A 23,067-nucleotide genomic window follows, 5' to 3' on the forward strand; every position below is an offset into this window, starting at 1 on the left:
TCGCATGGATAGTTGCAAACCCATGGAGACACCTCTAGCGACCAATTGGAGAAAGAGGATGCCACTTCAGGTGAGGAAGTGGATGCTACTGTTTACCAGTAGTTGGTGGGTTCACTAATGTATCTTGTGAACACATGACCAGATATGTGCTATGCAGTCAACCAACTGAGCCAAGCTATGGTTAGGCCAACCAAATTATTTTGGAGGGCAGCTAAGCATGTTCTACAGTACCTCAGAGGCACTACCCAGTTTGGACTATGGTACAAATGGACAGAGGGAGTGAAGCTGTGTGGCTTCACAGATGCAGATTGGGCGAGGAGTCCATCAGACCGAAAGAGTACATCAAGTGGAATTTTTAGTGTTGGGTCCACAATGATTTCTTGGTACAACAAGAAGCAAATATCTGTGGCACTCAACTCGGCAAAAGCAAAATACGTGGCTGTAATTCAAGAAACATGTGAGGCTATCTGGATGAGAAAGATTCTTGTGGTACTATTTGGTAAGATGATGGATCCAACTGTGATCTACTGTAATAATTAGAGTTGCATCAAGCTCTCTGAAAATCCTATTTTTCACAATTGATCCAAGAATATAGATATCTAGTATCACCATTTATGGGACTATGTGCATAGGCGGATAATATTGTTGCAGTACATTCCGACAGAGGAACAAGATTCTGACATTTTGACAAAGGCCTTGTCAAGAGGGAAGTTCAAGTTCCATAGGTGCAGGATAAGGGTGGTTGATAATCTCTTTCTTGCTGAGAGGGAGTGTTGAAAATGCAACAATAAAATCTCAGTTTGACTTTGCCTTGGTCAAACTAGAGAAAATTTGAATTTCTATTTCAGCAAAAATCTTGGAGGTAGTTAACTAAGGTGACATGGCACTTGTCACTCAGTTAACTCAGTTAATTCGAGTTGGGGAAGCTTGAGTTCAGTTCAGTATGATTTATTGCTAATTTGTAGTAATATATTTCAGTTAAATTGAGTTATGGTCAGTTAAACTAGTTCTAACTATTGGAGGAACTAGTGGAAGGTCAAGTTGTGGAAGTGTAACTTCAACCACACTCAGTGATCAACCAGTTAACTAATCAATCAACCCAAAATAATTGATGCATGCAAATAATTCGAGTTACCCAGTTGAGATGGAGATTCCAAGGCAATGTACTATCTGTTGTAGACTATTCTGAAGTGTTCATGTGGTGCATGCAGTCAAAGGATGAGCCTAGAGGAATTATGCAATCTAATTGAGGGAATTTCATAAATAATAGGGGCTAATTTCCTCAAGGAACAACGCAATGAAATAGGAGCTTGGAGGGCTTGAAAATTGGCTAAGTGTTGGCTAGAGTCAGTCAGCTAGGCAGAGAGATAAACTATACACTCGCAGGTTGTGCTCAGGCTTGAGCAAGCATATGTATGCATCTCTAATCTTTGATTAGTGCAATACAGATAGGAATGGGTTTTGAGCAGTTTCTTTCCCCTAGATAAATCTCTGTGCATGTGTGATGTTTCCTTTTTTCATGTTTATGATTTGTTTTCTAGATTGTGAATTGAATTACATATAGTAGAGTAACTTCGAGTCTTATGATTTAGTAAATTTCATGAGCAGATTCGAATCTACATCATAATTTCTACATTGTTTGTATTGTATATTGATAACCTTTTCTTTATAATTTTCCATGGTAGGAAAGCTTGCAAAATACATAAAATTTATGAAGGAGACCTCAAAGGAAAGACTTGAATCATGAAAGAAGTTTTGTTGCAAATGAAGTCCTTCAGGAACATGAGCCCTACAAGGTTTGTTAAAACAATTCAAGGTATGTCATACACTACAAGATTTGTTGCAAGGATTTCTTCATAAAAAAGGTATGATCATTCTTCTTTTGAAATTTGCTTTACATTACTAACATCTTTATGTCTAGGGTTTTGAAACACAAATATTCTTGTTGGGGTGATTAATCATTAGATTGAATCTGCCCTTGTTATATTATCTCTTGTCATTTCATCATTGTTATGAAACCCTAACCTTTAGTTTTCACTGTAAAACCCTAGCCTCTTGATGCTAAGGGTATGACAATGTTAATAATGAAACCATAGTCTACTTAGTGTTTGTGGATAAAGCCTAGAACATATGATGAAATCCAATTCTTTTGAAGTTTAGGGTTTTGATAAAAACCCTAGTCCTTTTGGGCTTACTATTAATGTTTAGATTATATAATGAAGCACTAGATTTTTAGGGTTTGGTGAATAAGGGTTTATGAACTTAAACCCTTGTGATAACTAAAGTAAGATCCTAGGAATGAAACCCTAGGTCTATATTCATCTGTATGATCAAAACCCTAGCCTGGTCAAGGTTGTTGTATACCTAACTTCGATGTATTGATGTTTGCATCTAGGGTTTATAAAGAAATCATAGAAAGAAATGTTGAAAAATGTAACTAGGTTTGGTTTTCATAATGACATGTAATTGTGATTTTTGTAAAGAAGAAAGATAAAATTATTATTGTGATGCTTGCTTCATGGGTTTCATGAGCAAGAGATTTTAATTTTAGATGGCTCCCATTGAGAGCCTTTAGGATTTGTCATAATAGTCAAAAAGAGTCAATGTCATGTATGGAGCCCTTCTTGGGCATGTTACAAATGTATTTAAGTCTATAGGATTGTCTAATTTCCCTCCAAGACAAGCACATGTTTCTCCTCTTCAAGTCAGCCTCAAGATGAAGTAGAAACTCATGTCGACTCACTTATTTTGGAGACACATCCCTTCAATAGATCATGTCAGCATAATTATGTAGACAAAAAACTATATATATGGGTGAAGGGCCTCCACATTTCCATAGACAGAATTTCAGACATCCCTATGAGATTTTGGGTGGACAGGACAAAGATAAGTTCGGATCTCTAGTACAAAGACAAATCCGGATGGAACTCGGAGAAGTGATGAAGGGACAACGAGGACTTTTCTTTTGGGCTAATCACATACACAGAAGTTTGGATTAGTTCTGTGATTCGAATGACCATTTCAGAGTGGAAGAGAAATAAAGTCTAGTTAGGAGACTTCAGTTCGGTGAAGAGTCAAGGATTACCCTTGTAATTTGGATCAAGGTTACAGTGACAAGAATTTTGGAAAGGGAACTCGGATAGGTCTGGTGCCATCTTAAAGGAAAGATATAAGTGTTGTCTCAAAGGTCTCAATGCTAGTCAGGAAGAAGTCTCAGTGCCATCACAAAAGTAAGGTCTCAATGTTAAGGAGATATAAATGTTAAGACAATAATGAGATCTTGGTGGTGACTATGTCTTGATGCTAAGAAGGTCAAAGTGGAAGAGTCAAGAAGAAGGTTGACTGTCAAGAATACTTGTGTCTTGGTCTTGGAGAGGCAACTAGGTCAAGGGTCTTGGTCTTGGTATTCGTCAACTAGAATCTCTATAAGAAGAATTTGTGTGGGTTTTCCTCTCAAAAAGTGAGAGGTTTTGGCCCTGGTTGATAGCCTACATTATGTGTCTCTTGTCTATTTATGTTCATGCATTGGTAGTTTTTTGATGAAGAAGAACACTAATAATCTAAGTAGAAGAAGATCCTAATCTAAAGTTGTAAAAAGCACTCATAAGCAGTTACTAATCAAGAGTAATCACCTAATTCATGATGCCCTAGATTTCTTAACATGGTATCAGAGCTAAGGTGACAAAGTCATGGAAGGGCATCTTACCAAGGGAAACTCAAGGATCGAATCTCGAGAAAGGAATCAAAGCAAGTTGAAGGATATCAAAGTTCAAGATCTACATTGAAGAATCAAACCCTAGATCGAAGAAGCAGTGTAGACTCTACACTAGCAAAAGTCTTGGATCCTCTAAGTCATCATTAAAATACCACAAAGACCCTCATCAAGTTGAAGAGATCTACAATTAAAGGTAGCCCAAAGTATAGACATCCAAGAGAATCATTTCTAGGACTAAGATCACATCATCTTGGAGAAAGTCGAAACCCTAGACGCATTTCTGATCTGCACTCATTCACCACCAAAGAATTCGAAGTATCTTGAAGGTTGGAAGGCATAGTCATCATATTCAAAAGGCTAGAAGGCAAGTTCCCTCTCATTGAAGCAAGGATCTCCTCCTTATCCTCAAAGAAGATCATCTGAGAAAGCATCAAGACATCATCATCAATCACCATCAACAAATGGAGTTAGATCAAAATTCGTTGTCATCATAAAAGGGGCAATCCCCTTTTATTGAAGAAGGGATTTCATTTGGAAGAAGATCATCCTAAAGGGGCACTAATACTCGTCACCAACCACCATCAAAGAGATCAAGTTGAATATTTCATCTTCACTTGTCAAGTAAGTATCTTTATTCTATAATGTAATCTAGTAAAATGACTTTGTTTTGCAAGGAGATATATAAGATGGTTGGGTTATTAAAATTCCTTGCATGAAAAAGAAAGGTAGAGAAAATCCTCAAAGAAAATGAAGTCATTAGAAAAGTTTCCAAACCATCTGAAGGTCAAGTACTATCTGAATACATGGAAAAGGATCTAAGAGCTCAAGAGATTCTTATGGAGTTCAAGATTCTCTCATATAGCAGGATTGGAGAGATCCAAAAGAGATATATGATAAGCTGGTAAAACTATTCTCTGAAGATGCGATAATAAAGGTCATATCACTTAGATCTGATCCACAAATTGAACGTATCAAAGGATGAAAGGATATCGTCATAAAATCTCAACTAGGAGAGATGAGAAGGAGATAATCCTCATTGTTCTAAATGCACTAACTGATGAACAAGGTAACAAATGTCTATGAGGATGAGAAGGCTCTCCCATTCAACAACTTGTGGTTTCTATGCAAGATAGAAGAAGAGAGGATGAGGGTAAAAAGTATTCAGACATTTAGGAGAGAAGAACATAGCTAAGACTCGATGCTATGAGCATTACAAGAAAGATTGTCCTAAGCTCAAGGAGGGCAATAACAAGGAAGATAGAGAAGAAGTCCATTTTACCGAAGAAGTGGAGGAAGCTGAAATAGGAAAAGCATTAGAAGCAAGAGCTCATGACATCATCATAGGAAACATGAAGGATGTCTGGAACAAATCTATGGCAATCAACTATGAAGGTTATATCTCTTGGGAAACTCATAAGCTTAAGGAAGGGAAGAATTCATCCAGGGCAAGTCTCATATATCAAGTCAAAAGAAAACATCCACTGAATAGGGATATGCAAGGTCCTCAAGATTCTCTGATGGAATCCTCATCGGAGGGTTCACCGATCTAGAGAGAAATCAAGTGTTTCATCAGGAACTCCAACTTGTGGAATTCATGGGATGATGGTATGACGACATATAAGGCAGATCAAGGGATTGAAGCTCTCTTCAATCAAAGAAGCTGTTGAAAGAAGCCTAGATGGCCTAAAGGTAAATGAGGTATGTATGCTTGTATTCAATACTATAATGTCATGTCGTATGGTTGCAGGTAACATGGATCACTACTCTATCTTGAGAAGCATGATCAAAAGAAAAGGATCTCCTCCTCTGAAAAGATGCAAAAAGGCATAGGTCACATTAAATGAAATCAACATAATATGTCCTCATATGAAAATGAGGTGGTTGACAGTAATTTGGAGGAACTCTGATTGGAAGTTCTTGGGAATGAAATATGTGAAGAAAGGAGGGAAGAGATCATGAACTATGCAACCATGGAAAAGGCAATCAACATCTAAGGACTAGAAGATATGACTAGGAAATCTCCCGGAAATATATGAAGACTCTAATGGAAGTCTGAAAAATATGGAGACCCTTGACAATGGATATCTTTGGGAGATATGTCAACATGTATGCAGGATGCTAATGCAAACTGGAAGATGTCATGATGAAATACCATCACAAAGGTAATTTTGATTTAAGTGTTCATTTCTTATTTTTGAACAAATATCTAGATGGGATTATGTAGGACAGCCAAAGGGAAGAACTGTGAATTTCTTCCAAGAGGACCATGTAGAAGGATGTAAGATCCTTCTGAAGAAGAAAGCATGATGAAGGCAACATAACATGAAGAAAGGTCAGATGTAGACTGATGGATCACTTTCTAACGAGAGGATGATGACATGACTGACTCATGGATGAAAGTGATGGATGGTCTGTACCCTATGAAGAAGTCCCAAAAGATGAAGACTCCATGAGAAATAAATTCGTGACATTGAAAGAAGGAGTTCTTCAAGCAGCTGGTTGTTCCATCATCTCCACCTGAAGAGCTGTTGTAGGTCCCTAATTAAGAGGGAACCTGAAAACAAGTTTCTTACTTGGAAGAAACTTGCAAATTCCTAAGCCAAGAGGGAGCTTAGGTACATTCGTTCTGTAGGAATGAATACATTCCTTTATTGGAATAGATATGTCCTCCCTAATTAAGAGGGAAAGATAGACACATCATTCTTGTCTTCACCCGGGAAGACAGAATGGAGGATTGGGTAATCAATTGACATCCGATACTCTTTGAGGATGAGATAGAGCATCCAAGATAAGAGTAGTCATAAAGGACCGATATTCTTTGGGGACTGGGGAGTCCAAGATAAGAATAGTCTTGATGGAACACACCCTGAGAACCCGGGTGGGGTATGTTCCAGGAGAGACAATGATGAGAGTGTCTATAAATCATTGGTCTCGCCAGCATTGAGCTGAGATCCTGTGGAGAGATAGAGTTGTTAGTCAAGGCCTTGCTATAAAACAATGCTGGTTGATATGATGCTAAACAAATGGGTTACCAATCCGATTCTTCTTATGAGAAATTATTCAGATCAAGAATGACCAAGTACCATTACGAGTGCCTCCCTAGTTAAGAGGGAGTGTTGAAAAGTGTAACTAGGTTCGGTCTACATAATGACTTGTAATTGTGATTTTTGTAAAGAAGAAAAATAAAATTATTATTGTGATGCTTTCTTCATGGGTTTCATGAGCAAAATATTTTATTTTAGATGGCTCCCATTGAGAGCCTTTAGGATTTGTCATAAAAGTCAAAAGAGTCAATGTCATGTCCCTCCAAGACAAGCACATGTTTCTCCTCTTCAATGTTAGGATATTCCGACACATAGGAAATAGTTAAGTATAACTTGGTCTAGTATAGAGTTAGGTAAAGTGTGTTTCTTTACTATGTACATTTTGTAACTTACAATCCGACGGTCACGATATGTAGTGATCCGACGCTCTCCTCGGTATTACCGACACTTGATCCGTGGCTTAACACCCGATTGGTCCATGATCTCTATTTAAAGAGCATGGAGGGTCATTTGTAGGTTAACCGTCCATGAGAGAAGCTTATGTAAATTTTCATTTTTTTATTAATAAATTGCCTGAAGTGGCCGCGTTAGGTCAAGCCGTGGACTATTTCCCTCTTTAGGGGTTTTAACCACGTCAAAAGTACTGGTGTATTGATCTGTGATCTGTTTGTGAGCGGTGTCCTTTGGTGTTCTGTCTGAGGAACTTACCCTGTAAATTCCTACATGGTATCAGAGCTATTTGAGGGCCGCGTCCGTTGGTGATCCAAATCTGAAGTCGGTAGAACTGCATTCGACTGCCGTTTCCTAGATCTACTGTTTCTGACTACTTTCGGGCAGAGAGGACTGCTCTGTTGTGTTGGGAGCATATGTTCCAGTGAAGAATCCCTTTCGTTTCACGCGAAAAGGTTTCCGGTAGCCCTAGCTGCGTCATTTTTAAGATCTGGAGGTATACAGTGTTTATTTGCAGTTTACAGTTATTTTCTCTCTGTTTATTTCGGTTTCGGTTTATTTATCCTTTTTTATTACCAAATCTATACCTTTCATTTCTGCGTATGCTCTTTGCCCCGCGACTCTGTGCGATCTAGGCAAATCAGAAACAGAAAAGAAGGATTTTTCTCATGCATATGCTTTTTTCCGCTGCGCCTTAGTGTGATCTCGGAAAATCAAAAACATTGAGGAAAATATTTAGTTTCTGGCTAAAGCTAACTTCGAGCCGCAAGGTTCGTTTTTTTTGTATGTCCGTGTTGGGTTTTGTGTTTTTTGTTTTGTAGGGAAAAGAGCTTTCTCAAAGCAAGCACGCAACCCAAAGCATCAACCCCCCCCTCTCTCTCTCTCTCAAACTTTTTGTATAGCTCACTTGGTTCAAAGCTAATTTATGAGAGTAGAGGTCTTGAGTTCAAATCTCCTTTTTGTGGGGGTGGATTTTTCATTTCCGCACATTCCCCCACTTCGTCGGCGACTTCATCAAATTTTCTTCAAAAAGCCATAACTTCTTCATCTGGAAGCCGTTTTCAGAACCGTTTTTTTTTAAACAGCCTAATTTTTCGAGATCTTTCCATTGGAACACTTAGTTTCAGCATCTATAGCTTCATTTTCTATTAACATGGAAAGTCCATGCCAAGTTATTCTTGACAGCACCAACTACTTCCAATGGTGGTCCTACATTGTGGATTTACTTAGAAGTAAAGGTCTCTACAGAATAGCCACAAGCCAAGAAACCAAACCGAAAGATGAAGATAAGGCAGCGAAATGGGAAAATAGGCAAGATCAAGCACGTGGGTTGATAGGGATGTCTATTTCTCCAGATCTTAGATTCCATATTGCAGAACTTGATGCTCCTGATGAAGCAATGAAACAAATTACTAAAGTCTTTGGAATTGAAAATGAACTTAGAGCCCATCAACTTGAAAATGAGTTGCTTACATTGGACCCCAATAATTTTTCTTGCATTGAAGATTTTTTGTCCAAGTTCAAGACCCTTAGACTTCTCTTGGAAGGTGTTAAGGTTAAGAAAGAAGATAGTAACCTTATCTATTCCATTCTTACTAAGTTGGGACCAGCCTACTCTGTGTTTGTTTCCACCTTCCATTCTACAAGAGAAGCCTTCATTTCTCAAGGACAAGACTACAAGTCCCCTTCCTTTGATTCTTTTTGTGATTCTTTAATAAGAGAACAAGAAAAACTCTTACACCTTGGTCTTCTTAATCTTGTTACACCAAGAGTGAACACATAACCTGCAGTAGACTTCCGATCATCACGGTCACCAACCCAATCGGAATCAGTGAAACCAACCAATAGAGGAGATGCTTCGGCACTGTAATGAATCCCAAACTGAACTGTACCTCGAACATAACGAAGTATTCTTTTAGCTGCTTTCCAATGACTTTCACGTGGGTTTTGCATACACCGAGCAACAAGGCCAACAGCAAAGGAAAGGTCAGGACGAGTATGGGTTAGATACAAAAGTTTTCCTACAAGTTGACGGTATAAGGTAGCATCAACTTCAGGAGAAGTACAAGTGATTGAAAGTTTGACTCCAGACTGAAAGGGAGAAGGGGCTGGCTTACAGTCTTCCATGTGAAAATGGCGTAGAATATCACAGGCATACTTGGACTGGGAAAGGGAAATACCTTCCTTGGATTGCAAGACTTGAAGACCAAGAAAATAATGTAAGTGTCCTAAGTCTGTCATTTCAAACTTCCTTTTAAGGCTAGACTTCACATGGTTTATAAGGTTGGGATCACTACCAGTCAGGATAAGATCATCAACATAAAGAACAAAAATGATAAGAGACTTGCCCACATTCTTGGTGTAGACAGTATTGTCAGAATGACACCTAGAAAAGCCATTTTCTAAAAGAAAGTTATCCATTTTGGCATACCAAGCTCGAGGAGCTTGCTTGAGACCATAAAGCGATTTCTTAAGCCGACATACAAGGCTGGAGTCTGTTTGTATAAAGCCAATAGGTTGTTCCATATAGATTTCTTCATGCAAGTCCCGATAAAAGAAGGCGGATTTAACATCCATCTGATGGACTTCCCATTTGAAAGAGGCAGCAAGGGAAAGAACAAGGCGGATAGAGTTCATTTTGGCAACAGGGGAGAAGGTTTCAGTGTAGTCAATGCCTTCAACTTGTGAAAAACCCTTAGCAACAAGACGAGCTTTATGTTTATCAACTTTCCCATCTGGTCCATACTTGGTTCTGTAAACCCATTTGCATCTAACAAGTTTTCGTCCCTTTGGTAGAGGAACAAGATCCCATGTATCATTTGCCAATAATGAATGATATTCTTCATTCATAGCTGCTTCCCAATCTGGATGGCTTGAAGCTTCTGCAAAGGTGTCAGGATCATAATTCACTGAAGCTTGAGCCAGTAAAGAAGAGGCTCTATCAAACTGAGAACGTGTACATCGTTGATCTGTAGGATCACCAGCAAGATCACCTGCTGCATCCCGAGTAGCACAGACCCATTTTGGAAGCTGAGGAGCTAAAGGAGGATCCTGAGAAGGTGGGGGAGGATTTTCATCCTCGCTTTCATCATCTGAAGAAGAAATATTTTCAAAAGTAGAAGAGATAGGGAGAGGTGGCACATCCGCCGAACTAGGCTCGCAGGCCGATATATTTTCAGCAAACTTTACATCTCTTCTAATGATAACATTTTTGGACTTAAGTGGAATAAGTCTATATCCTTTGACATCTTCAGAATATCCAACAAAAATACATTTTTCACTCTTAGGTTCTAAAGCTTTATGTTTCTCATCTGGGATATGGGCCCATGCTTCACTTCCAAAAACACGAAAGTGACTTACATCTGGTTTGATTGAGCTCCATGCATCTTCTGGAGTGATATTCTTTAAAACCTTAGTAGGAGTGCGATTTATTATGTAATTTGCACAGTTAATTGCTTCTGCCCAATAATTAAGACTAAGTCCTTTAGATTGAAGCATACAATTAGCCATTTCCTTTAAGGTGCGATTCTTCCTTTCAGCTACACCATTTGTTGTGGAGTTTATGGAACAGTATTGCATTTGAATTCCATTCTCAGTGCAAAAGTTGATGAATTTGTTGTTAACATATTCTCCGCCATTATCAGATCTTAGCTTAAGGATTTGATGTCCATATTGTTTTTCAACAAAGGCCTTAAAGGCCAAGAACATGTTAAATACTTCACTCTTGAGTTTTAAGAAGTATACCCAAGTGCGTCTGGAGAAATCATCAATGAAAGTTAAGAAATACTTGTAGCCAGAGAATGAAACAACTGGAAGTGGACCACATAAATCACTATGCACGAGCTGTAAAGGGGCTGAGGCGTGCCAAGAGGCACGTTTTTCAAAACTGTCCCGATGATGTTTTCCGAGTACACATCTGGAACAAACACCATCTCTGCAAGATACCATTGGAAGACCTGTCACCATATTTTCTTTACATAGATTCTGAAGAGAGCGATAGTTTAAGTGACCAAATCGCTCATGCCAAAGTTTGATCACTTCATCATTATGAGCAACAAATACCGAGGGAAGATTTGATGATCCAAAGTTGTGAAACTTATACAACCTTGTAGAATCATCAGCAATGCCAGTAGCTAAAATCTGTCTAGGATCTCTTAGGTCCTTAATTACAACATCGTGAGGTGAAAATTCAACGATTTTACCTTCACCTGAATGAGTTATCTGATATACAGATAGAAGGTTGCAGGATAAGGTTGGAACACATAATACATCATTAAATTGACCATTGTCTATATGAACAGTTCCAGTCCCTACAACACTAAGAGATCTATCATCACCAACATATATATTTTTGGTGTTACAATCATTTAAAGAAGAAAACATGGCTTTGTTTTTGGCCATGTGATAAGAAGCTCCAGAATCAATGAGCCACTCATGAGAATGAGAAGAAGAAGATACATTTAGTGCATAGCCAGACCAAGATGCTTGACAACCACATGCAGAAAGTGCCATTCTTGAAGATGAAGTTGAAGTTGAAGAGTGCTCCAAATGGATGTTATGCTTGTTCATTGCTGCTTCCAAGGCTTCCATCTTCTTAAAGCATTTGGATTCTAAGTGGCCATCTCGATTACAAAAGTTGCAATGTCTATCAGTCTTCTTCCCTTTGTTTTTATTTGTCTTATCATTTTGTTGAAATGATTTTTCATTTTGAGGCTGAAATTGCTTAGGACCCTTGTTTGGTTTAGGACCATTCTTTTTAGGATACAACTTCTTAGGATTCTTTGGATTTGGTTGCTGCTGGGCGGCTAACGCTTTCTTAGAAGAGTTTCCAAGATTAAGAAGACTAAGGTGTAAGAGTTTTTCTTGTTCTCTTATTAAAGAATCACAAAAAGAATCAAAGGAAGGGGACTTGTAGTCTTGTCCTTGAGAAATGAAGGCTTCTCTTGTAGAATGGAAGGTGGAAACAAACACAGAGTAGGCTGGTCCCAACTTAGTAAGAATGGAATAGATAAGGTTACTATCTTCTTTCTTAACCTTAACACCTTCCAAGAGAAGTCTAAGGGTCTTGAACTTGGACAAAAAATCTTCAATGCAAGAAAAATTATTGGGGTCCAATGTAAGCAACTCATTTTCAAGTAGATGGGCTCTAAGTTCATTTTTAATTCCAAAGACTTTAGTAATCTGTTTCATTGCTTCATCAGGAGCATCAAGTTCTGCAATATGGAATCTAAGATCTGGAGAAATAGACATCCCTATCAACCCACGTGCTTGATCTTGCCTATTTTCCCATTTCGCTGTCTTATCTTCATCTTTCGGTTTGGTTTCTTGGCCTGTGGCTATTCTGTAGAGACCTTTACTTCTAAGTAAATCCACAATGTAGGACCACCATTGGAAGTAGTTGGTGCTGTCAAGAATAATTTGGCATGGACTTTCCATTTTTAACAGAAACTGAAGCTATAGATGTTGAAACTAAGTGTTCCAATGGAAAGATCTCGAAAAATTAGGCTGTTTAAAAAAAACGGTTCTGAAAACGGCTTCCGGATAAAGAAGTTATCGCTTTTTGAAGAAAATTTGATGAAGTCGTCGACGAAGTGCGGGAATGTGCGGAAATGAAAAATCCGCCCCCACAAAAAGGAGATTTGAATTCAAGACCTCTACTCTCATAAATTAGCTTTGAACCAAGTGAGCTATACAAAAAGTTTGAGAGAGAGAGAGAGAGGGGGGTTGATGCTTTGGGTTGCGTGCTTGCTTTGAGAAAACTCTTTTCCCTACAAAACAAAAAACACAAAACCCAACACGGACATACAAAAAAAACGAACCTTGTGGCTCGAAGTTAGCTTTAGCCGGAAACTAAATATTTTCCTCAATGTTTCTGATTTTCCGAGATCACACTAAGGCGTAGCAGAAAAGAGCATACGCATGAGAAAAATCCTTCCTTTCTGTTTCTGATTTGCCTAGATCGCACAGAGTCGCGGGGCAAAGAGCATACGCAGAAATGAAAGGTATAGATCCGGTAATAAAAAAGGCTAAATAAACCAAAACCGAAATAAACAGAGAGAAAATAACTGTAAACTGCAAATAAACACTGTATACCTCCAGATCTTAAAAATGACGCAGCTAGGGCTACCGGAAACCTTTTCGCGTGAAACGAAAGGGGTTCCTCACTGGAACAGATGCTCCCAACACAACAGAGCAGTCCTCTTGGCCTGAAAGCAGTCAGAAACAGTAGATCTAGGAAACGACAGTCAGATGCAGTTCTACCGGCTTCAGATTTGGATCACCAACGGACGCGGCCCTCAAATAGCTCTGATACCATGTAGGAATTTACAGGGTAAGTTCCTCAGACAGAACACCAAAGGACACCGCTCACAAACAGATCACAGATCAATACACCAGTACTTTTGACGTGGTTAAAACCCCCAAAGAGGGAAACAGTCCACGGCCTGAGCCAACGCGGCCACTTCAGGCAATTTATTAATAAAAGAATGAAAATTTACATAAGCTTCTCTCATGGACGGTTAACCTACAAATGACCCTCCATGAGAGAAGCTTATGTAAATTTTCATTCTTTTATTAATAAATTGCCTGAAGTGGCCGCGTTGGCTCAGGCCGTGGACGGTTTCCCTCTTTGGGGGTTTTAACCACGTCAAAAGTACTAGTGTATTGATCTGTGATCTGTTTGTGAGCAATGTCCTTTGGTGTTCTGTCTGAGGAACTTACCGTGTAAATTCCTACATGGTATCAGAGCTATTTGAGGGCCGCATCCATTGGTGATCCAAATCTGAAGCCGATAGAACTGCATCCGACTACACTTTGGTGTGATAATCAAAGTGCCATTCAACTATGGAAAGATCCAGTCCAACATCAGCGCAGCAAACACATTGAACTGCACATGCACTTCATTAGAAAGCCCATCCACAACCATGTTCTTGAAGTGCAATATTGTTGAACAGATGATCAAGTTGCAGACATCTTTACAAAGGCTCTCACAGAGGCGAAGTTCACTAAACTTCGATTTATGGTTGGAGTTCAGGAAGTTGTCACTAAGGGGGGATAGGCTCTAGTGCCTCCTTCCTTCTCCTATTGTGTCATATTTGTAAATCCTTCAATCCTATCCCAAGTTGTTCTTAAGAGGGGATGTTAGGATATTCCGACACATAGGAAATAGTTAAGTATAACTTGGTCTAGTATAGAGTTAGGTAAAGTGTGTTTCTTTACTATGTACATTTTGTAACTTACAATCCGACGGTCACGATATGTAGTGATCCAACGGTTCATTCTCTCCTCGGTATTACCGACACTTGATCCGTGGCTTAACACCCGATTGGTCCATGATCTCTATTTAAAGAGCATGGAGGGTCATTTGTAGGTTAACCGTCCATGAGAGAAGCTTATGTAAATTTTCATTCTTTTATTAATAAATTGCCTGAAGTGGCCGCGTTGGCTCAGGCCGTGGACTATTTCCCTCTTTGGGGGTTTTAACCACGTCAAAAGTACTGGTGTATTGATCTGTGATCTGTTTGTGAGCGGTGTCCTATGGTGTTCTGTCTGAGGAACTTACCCTGTAAATTCCTACATTCAAGTCAGCGTCAAGATGAAGTAGCAACTCATGTCGGCTCACTTATTTTGGAGACACGTCCCTTCAATAGATCACGTCAGCTTATTTATGTAGACAAACAACTATATATATGGGTGAAGGGCCTCCACATTTCCATAAACAGAATTTTGGACATCCTTCTGAGATTTCGGGTGGACAGGACAGAGATAAGTTCGGATCTCTAGTATAGGGACAAATTTAGATGGAACTCAGAGAAGTGATGAAGGGATAATGAGAACTTTTCTTTTGGGCTAATCACATACACAGAAGTTCGGATTAGTTCTGAGATTCAAATGACCATTTGAGAGAGGAAGAGAAACACAATCCGATTAGGAGACTTTAGTTCACTGAAGAGTCAAGGATTACCTTTGTAATTTGGATCAAGGTTACAGTGACAAGAATTTCGGAAAGGGAACTCAGATAGGTCTCGGCGCCATCTTAAAGGAAAGATATCAGTGTTGTCTCAAAGGTCTCGATGCTAGATTAGGAAGAAGTTTCGGTGCCATCACGAAAGTAAGGTCTCTATAATATGACAGCGAGGAGGTCTCACAGTAAAGGAGATCTCAATGTGAAGACAGTAATGAGATCTCGGTGGTGACAATGTCTCGATGCTAAGAAGGTTAAAGTGGAAGAGGAGTCAAGAAGAAGGTTGACTATTAAGAAGACCTGTGTCTTGGTCTTGGAGAGGCAACTAGGTCAAGGGTCTTGGTCTTCGTATTCCTCAATTGAAATCTCTATAAGAAGAATTTGTGCAGGTTTTCCTCTCAAAATGTGAGAGGTTTTTTCCCTAGATGATAGCCTACATTTTGTTTCTCTTGTCTATTTATGTTCATGCATTGGTAGTTGTTTGATGAAGAAGAACACTAATAATCTAAGTAGAAGAATATCCTAATCTAAAGTTGCAAAAATCACTCACAAGCAGTTACTAATCAAGAGAAATCACCTAATTCATGATGCCCTAGATTTCTCAACAAGAAATTGATACAAGGAAATAATACTGAAACCCTAGAATTATATTGTTTTCGATTATTGATATGATTTAACTTTGATGATAAAATCTAGGGTTTGCAACAAAACATAGTATAGTTTTACTTGCAATTCTAAAAGTATATTGTTGAAACCTTAGATGTATATGATTGGATTAATATCTTGATTGAGTTGTTGATATCTAAGGCTTTGTGTCTCAAGATGGAGTCTAGGGTTTATGACAAAACCCTAGCAAGATGTTAAGTCTAGTATATAAAATATGTAACCCTTATTGATTATGAACCTAACTAAGTTTAGGTATTTGATGTCTAAAGCTTGCATGTTTTGATGCTTCCACTATAATGACATGATTTTGATATAGTTAACTTCATGCTTCTATGTATTTGTATTTGGTTGTACTTGCCACTAAAGTTTTGCAGGTATATTATCTTCAAGATGATGAAGATGTTCATAATTGAAGATGATAATAATGATGAGCATGATGAAGGAATCTATAAGAATGATGATGATCAAGATGACCTTGATTCCATAAGGAAGAATGAAGCCTTGAAAGGTTGAAGTTTCTTCGATGTTATAAAAGAAGGTAGTTATTGATCTCCCTAAGTTAAGACTCAAGAGGGAGCTTGGATAGAAGAAAAGGTATATCTCCACAGTTGAGAGGGAAGGCATATTATGATAGTCATAATGAATGCCGTGAAGAAAGAATGAAACTGAAGTACTACAAATGGATGTTTGTGATTCATGATGTTACAAAAGACTTGAGAAGTATTGAGAAAAGCTTTTGACAAGTTGTATCTGGATAACTTGATGTTGTTATCAGTAGCATCAGAATGATTGAGGGCCCTGAAGGTTTGTAATTACTTATATATATATTTAAAGGTTATTACTGATTGGGGTTGTGATTGTGCAGGATCTCTCCTTAAAAATATTGAATGTTTGAAGCATGCTTGAAGTGTTGGATATATATCTGATTTAGTTGATAAGGAGAGATGAAGCATCTTGTGGCAACAAGATGCTTGGAGGACATCTAGCCAACCTATGTGTTGATGTCTAAATCTCGAAGTAGGGAGGGTGGCATTGGTCATGAAGCTCCAACCATGGATACACACCTAGATCACTGGGTTGGTGTTAGATATTAAAATTCTGATGGTACCTAGAGTGGCTAAATTTTGAGTACAACTTAGTCCCACCCGATTAGAGTACCCTGGTTAGGTATCTAATCTGTAACACTATGTGTTGTGAACTCTTCATAGAGTATATCACTTTGAGATATTCCATGTACCTCTGTATATATATGTAATTATGAATACCTCTCTAGTTAAGAGGGAGTGTTGAAAAATGTAACTAGTATCAGTCTTCATAATTGTATTTGAGTCATGATGTAATGTACTTATCAAAATAAAGAAAAATGTATTTTATTATAAAAGAAATTGACATATTAAAGCATGGATTTCATGCTTGGTCCAATAATATTTAGGTCAAAGGCTCCATTGTAGGCTTCTAGGGTTTATGTCAAGTGTCCTTGTCCATGTCATAATGTAAAAGACCCTTCTTGGGCTCTATCAATCAAGAAAGAAATAATTCTTTTATGTAAAATAGGTCATTTAGGCCTCCACCAAGTCGACCTCAACTTGGACATGTTGGCCTAATTAGGGAGGCAGAATCCACTATAAAAGGAAGCAACTCAACTCATTTGGAACACATCCATAATGAGCTCGAACTGCAGTTGCTGGAGGCAGAAAAAGGGTGCAAAATTCAAGTAAGAGGAAGGAAACCCTAGCAAAGAAGGAGGTATTTTTCAAGCAAAAGAAGTTGAATTTTCTCTCTCCTTGTCTCACACGTGGGAAGTTGTTAGGTTTTGGAAGGGCCAAAATTGCAGTATTGTAGCTGAGCTGAAATCCTGGATTGTTGTTGGGTTGTAGCTGCTGGACTAGAAGAGACTACTGAAGTTTGTTGAATCGTATTAGAAGGCTGACTTGGTGGAGGAGGAAGGTCTTTTGTTCAGGTCTAAGGTATTGGTCTATCTCAATTTTATTAGTGGAAGAGTTTGATTGGGTTTCCCCTAGAGAGGGGTTTCAGCCCTGGCTGAGTGCCTACATCTTGTGTTATTGATCTTCATGTTTTGATTTGATGATTGCTTGATGAAAAGAAGATAAAGAAGCACATAAAAGATAATAAGAATATAAGAATATCACAAGTAATTATCAACATAAGAAAATATTTTTTCCTTTCTGATTTTCTAACACTTCCCACCCAAGGGAAAATTCAAAAGATACTAGACCTCCTCAAAAGGAGTGGACCGGAAGAAACCAGCTTGATGAGGAGACTAGAAGAGATCATAGGAGAAGAAGTTTATGCTTCACATGCCAAGAACCTTGGGCACTAGGGCATCGATGTACAGCAAATGGTAAAGCTCACTATGCCGAGGTGTTCTCTGACAGTGAGGATGAGAAGGATGAGCAACAACAGCCACAAGAGGATGTTAGAGAGAAGGAGGATGAGTAGCCCTAGGAGGGAGAAAAGAGCAGTTCCATTGCTACACTCATTGGCTTTCCTCGATATATCACACTTAAGATTCAAGGAACTATACAGGGGAAAAGGGCGACAATTTTGGTTGATGGTGGGGCCACCCACAATTTTATAGATGTTGGCTATGTATCCATAAGAGGGTTAGCCACCACAGAGTTCAAGGGGCTCTCCATAGCCATACCAGGAAACAAGTTCATGCGGTGCAACAAGATGATCCCCAAGATGAGCTTGATGATGGGGAACTACAATATTACAGATGACTTTTTTGTGACTAATGTTCATGACAGTAATGTAGTATTGGGAGTTCAATGGCTTATCTCTATTGCATGATACACCACAAATTACAAGCAGATGGAGATGGAGTTCATGAAGGGTGGTAAGAAGGTGGTACTAAGGGGCATGCACACCTATCCCTCCAAGACGGTGACATAAAATAAGATGGAGGGAATCTTTTGACATGGGGGCATTGAGTGGGTAGAGGAGTGCAAAGTGTCGGTAGATTAGAATCAACAATATCCAACAAACATTACAGCTTTATTGCAGAAGTATCAGAAGGTGTTTAGGGATATTCTTCCAAGGAGGCCACCTGATAGGGCTTTGAGCATATCATCGAGCTAGGAGGAAGTCCAGGTGGTCATCACCACTCCATATAGGCAGCCTGGGGCATATAAAGATGAGATCAGAAAGACTATTCAGGAGTTTCTTGCACTAAGCCACATATGCCCTAGTTCTAGCCCATTAGCCTCATTATTGGTTCCAGTCAAGAAGAAGGATGGGTCCCTGAGGATGTGTATTGATTAGAGGGTATTAAATAAGAAGACCATCAAAAATCGATACCCCATTCCTAGAATTAATGAATTGATGGATGAACTGAAAGGGGCTAAATATTTTTCCAAGATTGAACTCCACTCAGGCTACCACCAGTTTTGAAACCTAGGGTTTCATTATTTCCTTACTCCTTGCCAAGATCTAGCAAATCTTACAATCCTATAGACTCCATCACCCAAGGACTAGGCATTGGCCTTGGTCCGTTTATTGGTCATCCATAAAACTCACACTAAATCTCATTTTCTCTCTAAATCTAATTTCCGGCCCCTCAACGATAAGCCATTAGCAAGGTCTAGGGCATGAATTTCAACTAGGGTTGAAGTCACTGGCTTGTGGAAGGATTCAACATTGGAAGGAAAGTTGATTGCCTCAAAATCAACTCCTTTTAGTGGCTAATCCATCCATTTAAGGTTAAAGTCTTATGCCCTAGGTAACTTTCCCTATAAAAGCCCTAGTTTGCCCTAGGCTTCAACTTGGGGGTTGTTGAAGGCTTCTTGTTCCATAAATTGAAGGTATTCATTGCTTGGAAGCCTTTTCTTGCCCTTGTGATTCTAGGTGAATCCTGCTTCCATTCTATCTTTGAAGCCCTAGATCACATTGTGCCCTAATTAGGCATATTGGAGGATGTGAATTGCCCTATTATGGTTGCTAATCCTTGTTCTTATGAATAGTTGTCCTCCATAATCCTCTCTTGTCACTTTATCCTCTATACTTAGCATATCCTTCTAGGTGACCTACAAAAGGGAAGACTCCCTAGTGTGAAAGTCCACAAAAGAGAAGGAGGTAGTGGTTGTGGTAACAATGAACCACACCTCATATTGTTGTCCCTTAGTCTAGTTTTTGCCTTGTGAGGTCCCCTCACAGCTTACAAGACCTGCTAGATTTTGATGCAACATTACCAATTGTGAAATCTATTGTCTCTATCTGAAAGTTGACAGAGAGAGAAGATTCGAGTGATTAATTTGCTTATTAGAATAAGATTCGTCAATTTCTTTTACTGGAATATGTTGAATTATTTTGCAATCGAGGCATGTATTGAAAATGTTATACAGTCCCTGTTTTATGCCTTTTTACAACAGTTGTAACTAATCCATACATACTGTAGGACACAGGTAGCTTTGTGAAACTTTCTTACCACCAACAGATAAGCATCAAAGCCAAAATCATGCTCGCAGTAAGTCATTTTAATTGATTTGTGGCAATGATCAAAGGTCTGGGGTGGAGTTTTTAGGCAAAATCAATAGGACAAGTCACGACTACTTCCAGACAACACTTTCATTTTTGCAGTCAATGGACGAAAAGATCAGTGGTTTTGGAAAAGCAAAAAACTGGAGAAGGATCTTTATATCTTTGGGAATAGTAGCTAGGTTGATAAGAACAATATTAAAATTTGATATTGAATACAGGAGTTAATGATGTTTTGGGGGCACTAAACTTTGTCTAGATCAATTTTCCTACCTGGCTTAGAAATGTGACACTACATTGACTTCTAGATGACTTTTATAATACAGTCATATACTTAATAAAATGTGAAATTTACACTGATATGAAAATAAAGTGGCTTATTTCATGATTGTTGCAAATTGATTTTTTAAAGTCACACAAAAAGAGACTTGTTTCAAAATGTTAAGTTTCTGCATGATCACCAGTTTCCCCAACTACTAGAATGAATAAGAGGATGAATAACAAAAATAACTTCACTGTACACAATTTAATTTTGAAAAAGAAATACCTGAAAGCACATGACTCATGTGTTTGCTTATCTAATACATGCCCATGCTTGACTTTAAATTCCATTATGCCACTACTGAGGCAATCGATGGTTGACATTGACTTCGGTAGTATAGTTCCTTTATTGGACATAAAAAGAATCTCTGACAAAGATTTTGAATTATCCATTTGTTCAAGGCACAGCTCAAGAGCAATAGTCTGCAAAATGTGTCAGAGTGTAAGTATCTATTTGGCAAGACTTTTTTAAGCATCTTATATTATCTATGATTTTCCACTACTAAATACTAAATAATAATATAAGACAATTTTATTAATGTCCACAAATAATCCAGGAAAGGTCAAAGGGACTAGAAAGTACAATCAAGTCATTCCTGTTTTAAAAGCATGCTTTCGTTGGCAATAGAATATGAAAATATGCTTTCAATGGCAAGTGTGCATTGTGAAATTTTTGCACGTCCTTTGTCCACATTGACTTCCCCGTTAATCATCTTCTTCTGATATGATTTCTTTGAAAAGTTGTCTTCTTAGAAAGGTTACACAATCCGTAATTTTAAAAGAAAATTTTAAGAGGATCAATCATTCATCTTAATAGGAATCTGAAGAAATTAAAATAAAGGCCCTCAGATATAAAATAATTAACATGGCAACCAACAATTCTTCCCAGCAATCCTGGAAAGCTTACTTTTCTGGCTGCTGAAATTGGACTGAGATTAAAGTTCAGATGGCCCAGTGCAGTATCAAAGATATAAAAACAGAAGAATGTAATCCATTGAGGTCTAGGTAGCTAATTCAAACATATGAAATTGAGAAACATGTGAAAACATCTTATCGGTGAAAATCTGTTAGGAGCAGGGGGGATTTGGCTGTGGTGACAGTGGGCCACTACCCCATTGTTGTCTCTTTGTCTACTTTATGCCTTGTACGGTTTTCCCCCTCCAAAGCCTATTAGATTTTGCGGCAACACACTAGGTGCTAGATTTTTCTGTAACAGGTCCAAAATTTGGCTTTATAGCCCACCCAATATCAAGCTTTGGGAAGCATGCCAAACACAACCTCCTTTGTTTGGCATTAACCTTTCTCAAACAATATATCTAACTGTTTAAATACACTCTTCTTCTAAGCAAGAAGATGAATTATTCTCTATTGGAAGTTTTTGTACGACCCTATTAAAATCCTTTTTTTGGACTGAAATTTTACCAGCAGAAAGGTCTTGTGGTGGACATCAACCTTTTATTTTGGAGAAGTTCAAAGTTTTTCTTTTGTATCTAACTTTTAATGACCCTGTGTTACATGCAAAGAAAAAGACAAATTCAGGGCCAAGATGAAATTTTGTAGGGAAATATGTTTTGCACTTTTAAACATGTTTTTCCTTCTGCTGTCAGATGAAAAGCCTTGCTGATTTTCAGTTACTTCCAGCTTTTTATCTTTACAAGAAAAAGAAAAAATCCAAATCCATGTTTTTATGTCACCAATGACACAGAATCCAAAGGTCTTTCTTAGAGATTTTCTTTCGTTGCTTCTAACAACTTAGTTTCATGGCTCCAGAGTCCAACATTCGTCTAGAGACTTTATCAGCTCCCAAGATCCCAACATTGCTCATCTCTTGGCAGATCAGCGGAGAGAAAACCAGATCGTCATAGAAACCCTTGCACAACAACAAGAAGATATTTGAACAAAATTATGGAAAACGTGATGGCCATGTTACAGTCCCTGCAAGTGGTCCTCAAACAACCGCAGGTCTACATTCAAGAGGTTTTCACCCCTTTCACATTTCTCTGTCTTCTCTTGCTGCACTCTCCAGGCCTCCTGCACCTGTTCATGCTCACCATCATGCTCCAACATATTGCATCTTGCTTGACTCCCCTCTTGCAGATGCTATCACACATGAAGAATATCATGAGTGAAAGCAACCTAATTGCAATTTGTTCCTGTGCCTATTATTTTCCAGGAATACACTTCATTACCAGTTTTCCAAGTTGTCCACACCGCTGAGATGCATGAGACTATTCTAACCCTGCTAGATGGCAAGCCTATGGGGTTGGAGGATCATCTAAAATTCTTCTCCACGTCATCATCTCAGGTTTTCCTGCCTTCAACATGCCTCTCATCGGGTCCATTAGGAGTTGTTCTCAGTTTTCTTGGCAGCTTATGGGAAACTCTTGGTTAAGCAAGGAGGACTACTTGCA

General features: G+C 38.6%; 1 protein-coding gene across 2 annotated transcripts in view; it reads right to left on the bottom strand.

Annotated features, from left to right (window-relative positions):
- LOC149169217 (type 2 DNA topoisomerase 6 subunit B-like) overlaps positions 1–23,067 on the bottom strand; it is a 397,612-nt gene that overhangs the window by 257,995 nt on the left and 116,550 nt on the right. For both annotated transcript variants that reach the window (XM_089427042.1, XM_089427041.1), the window contains exon 8: positions 20,883–21,079. In XM_089427042.1, coding sequence (XP_089283168.1) covers positions 20,883–21,079 — 197 coding nt within the window. The remainder of the gene's footprint in view (positions 1–20,882; positions 21,080–23,067) is intronic.

Source organism: Pinus tabuliformis, chromosome 4_2 (genome assembly GCF_031772625.1).
Source record: "Pinus tabuliformis cultivar Carrire ecotype Pingquan chromosome 4_2, CPIR1, whole genome shotgun sequence".
NCBI classification, from domain to species: domain Eukaryota; kingdom Viridiplantae; phylum Streptophyta; class Pinopsida; order Pinales; family Pinaceae; genus Pinus; species Pinus tabuliformis.